We start from the raw sequence: 2,324 nt of genomic DNA, 5'->3' as shown, positions 1-2,324 counted from the left end.
GTGGAATACTCGGCGTGGGAGTCTTTTCTGGGAGACGCTTATCTGTCTTTTGCTGAGCTCACAAATGTTTTGATTTTGTAGTTTCTCCAGCTTTTGTCTCATTGTCTGCCTGAGAGTGGCAACCTTTAAAGGTTTTTAAATCCAAATCGAAAGGGGGTGTTTTAACTTCTTATAAAGATTCAAATGAAACTCTTAACCATTGTGATAAAATATGGGGCTTCAAAGAGAATTATAATATATTTCGAAGGATTGAGATCCCACAATATGTTCCCTCTTCACAGAGTATGAAGTTAGAAATCAATTTACAAAGGAAACAATTAGAAAATTATCAACTTCATTAAAAAAAGCAATATATTTTTAGAAAAATTATACACGTAAAATGCCGTTGGTCCAAGAAGAAAAACACAACGAAAATGTTAACACCTTAAGGCAGGCTCCCTGGATTGCATGTTATCCAATCAGATAGGGAGCTTGCCCGTGACGTCAGAGAGGCGGCTCTATAAAAGGGCCACCGTCCCTCAGGAGCTGCCGTTCTCCTTCCTTGGAGACTGCCCTGGCACCGCCTGTGACATGGCTGAGCCTGTCGCTGAGCCTTCCTCTGAGGAAAGCCTGGGCACCACGGAGCCCGCGGAAGCCGACCCGAAGAGCCCGAAGCAGAAGCAGCCAAGGCCCCGCCGCCACCGCCGCCGCTGCCTCGACAGTTTCGCCACCTATTTCCCCAGGGTTCTGAGGCGGGTTCACGAGGGCCTGAGCCTGTCTCAGGAGGCCGTGAGCGTCCTGGATTCCTTCGTGAAGGACATCTTGGAGCGCATCGCCGGCGAGGCCGCGCTCCTGGCCCGCTCCACCAAGCGCTCCACCATCTCGTCCAGAGAGATCCAGACCGCCGTGCGCCTGCTGCTGCCGGGGGAGATTGGCAAGCACGCCGTGTCTGAGGCCAGCAAGGCCGTCCTTAGGTACACCAACCGCCGCTGAGCTGCCTCAGGAGCACCTGAGCATCGTAACCCAAAGGCTCTTTTCAGAGCCACTTGGCTTGGCAGGAAAAGAGCTGTAGCTCGAAAAGGGCTAGTAGTTGGGTCTTGTGGCGTTCTGCCGATAGTTACAGCATTTTTTTAAACCCGTAACTAAATATCATCAACTCTAGTATATCTGTGGTAGCATTTGTTCGAGGGAAAACGGGCCGTTGTCCATAACCATATTGTATTAAATAGCTTTTCTAAACGTCATTTTTGTTACTTTTTTTAGGTTTAACTTTATAGGGATTTGTGAGGTGAAAATTGTCCCCATCATAATTTTTTAAAACATTTCCACTCTCTGGGGCCAGCCCTGATGGGCTAGCGTAAGAGCTAAATTTCGGCGCTCTTACCGCTTCGAGGCCCGGGTTCGGTTCCCGGGTGGGGAACCACCCCACGCCCTCTGTCAGTTGCCGTGCTGTGTCTCTGGCACACATGGAAGAACTAGAAGGACTTGCAGGCAGAACATTCAACTATGTAGTGGGGCTTTGGGGAGGAAAAGGAAAAAACGTTTTCACTCTAATTCTTCCATGATTGGACAGTGGGATTATCCCGGGGTTCTTCATGTTGATATGGCAACACGTAATGTGAAAAAGATGAGAAAAGAATCAGTACATCCCTAATACACTTTTCTACATGCCCCATGTTAGAAATTCACGTAATTACATAAATTAGGACCCAAACAGCACAGAAATAGCTAAATAAGAACTTCAAAAAACAATTCACTTTTCCGATTACGTGATTTCTGAAATTACTGTTTCAGATCATTCAGATTTATCCCTTTCTGTTCTTTTCCACTTGATAATCTAACAATTTTAATACACAATCCATCATGGCTTGCAATCATTCTTGGATGATGGGACTGTATCATGAGAGCTGCTCAAACCCCACTGTCCAGTGGCATAGCCAATGAAGGACTGGCAGCCCGTGAGCTACAGCCATTGGCCCGGAAGGTGATGGAGTGACTAGGGCTGAACCAACAGCCTTCCTGTGGCAATAAGCACGGAGTCTGAGGAGGAAGTAGATGTGATTCTTTGACTCTTTTTTATTGTTTCCTTTTTGGTTTTTTTGTTTCTTTGTTTTTTGCAGGGAAAGCTCTGCCCTGAGCTGCCATCTGTTGCCAGTCTTCCTCTTTTTTTTTTTTTTTCCCCTCCCCAAAGCCCCAAAGATGTGCACGCTTGTACATCCTAGTTGTAAGTCCTCTAGTTCTTCTATGTGAGCTGCTGCCACAGCATGGCAACTGGCAGAGGGGTTGTGTGGTTCCGCCACCTGGAAGCAAACCCGGGCCGCCGAAGCAGTAAGAGCGCCAAACTT

The 2,324-nt window shown here is 47.3% G+C and overlaps 1 protein-coding gene across 1 annotated transcript; it reads left to right on the top strand.

Moving 5' to 3' along the window:
• The first annotated feature begins 570 nt into the window (after window positions 1-570).
• On the top strand, window positions 571-972 carry LOC106827899 (histone H2B type W-T-like). The gene has a single exon (XM_014836064.3). The coding sequence runs from the start codon at window positions 571-573 to the stop codon at window positions 970-972; it is 402 nt and encodes a 133-aa protein (XP_014691550.2).
• The last annotated feature ends 1,352 nt before the right edge of the window (window positions 973-2,324 follow it).

Source organism: Equus asinus, chromosome X (genome assembly GCF_041296235.1).
Source record: "Equus asinus isolate D_3611 breed Donkey chromosome X, EquAss-T2T_v2, whole genome shotgun sequence".
In the NCBI taxonomy this organism is placed as follows: Eukaryota; Metazoa; Chordata; class Mammalia; order Perissodactyla; family Equidae; genus Equus; species Equus asinus.
Note: the sequence above shows the minus strand (reverse complement) of the source record. Positions and strands in the feature narration are given on the sequence as shown.

Bases quoted from the DNA above. Each gene is read 5' to 3' on its own strand.
- LOC106827899 (XM_014836064.3), top strand. From the start codon at position 571: ATGGCTGAGCCTGTCGCTGAGCCTTCCTCTGAGGAAAGCCTGGGCACC.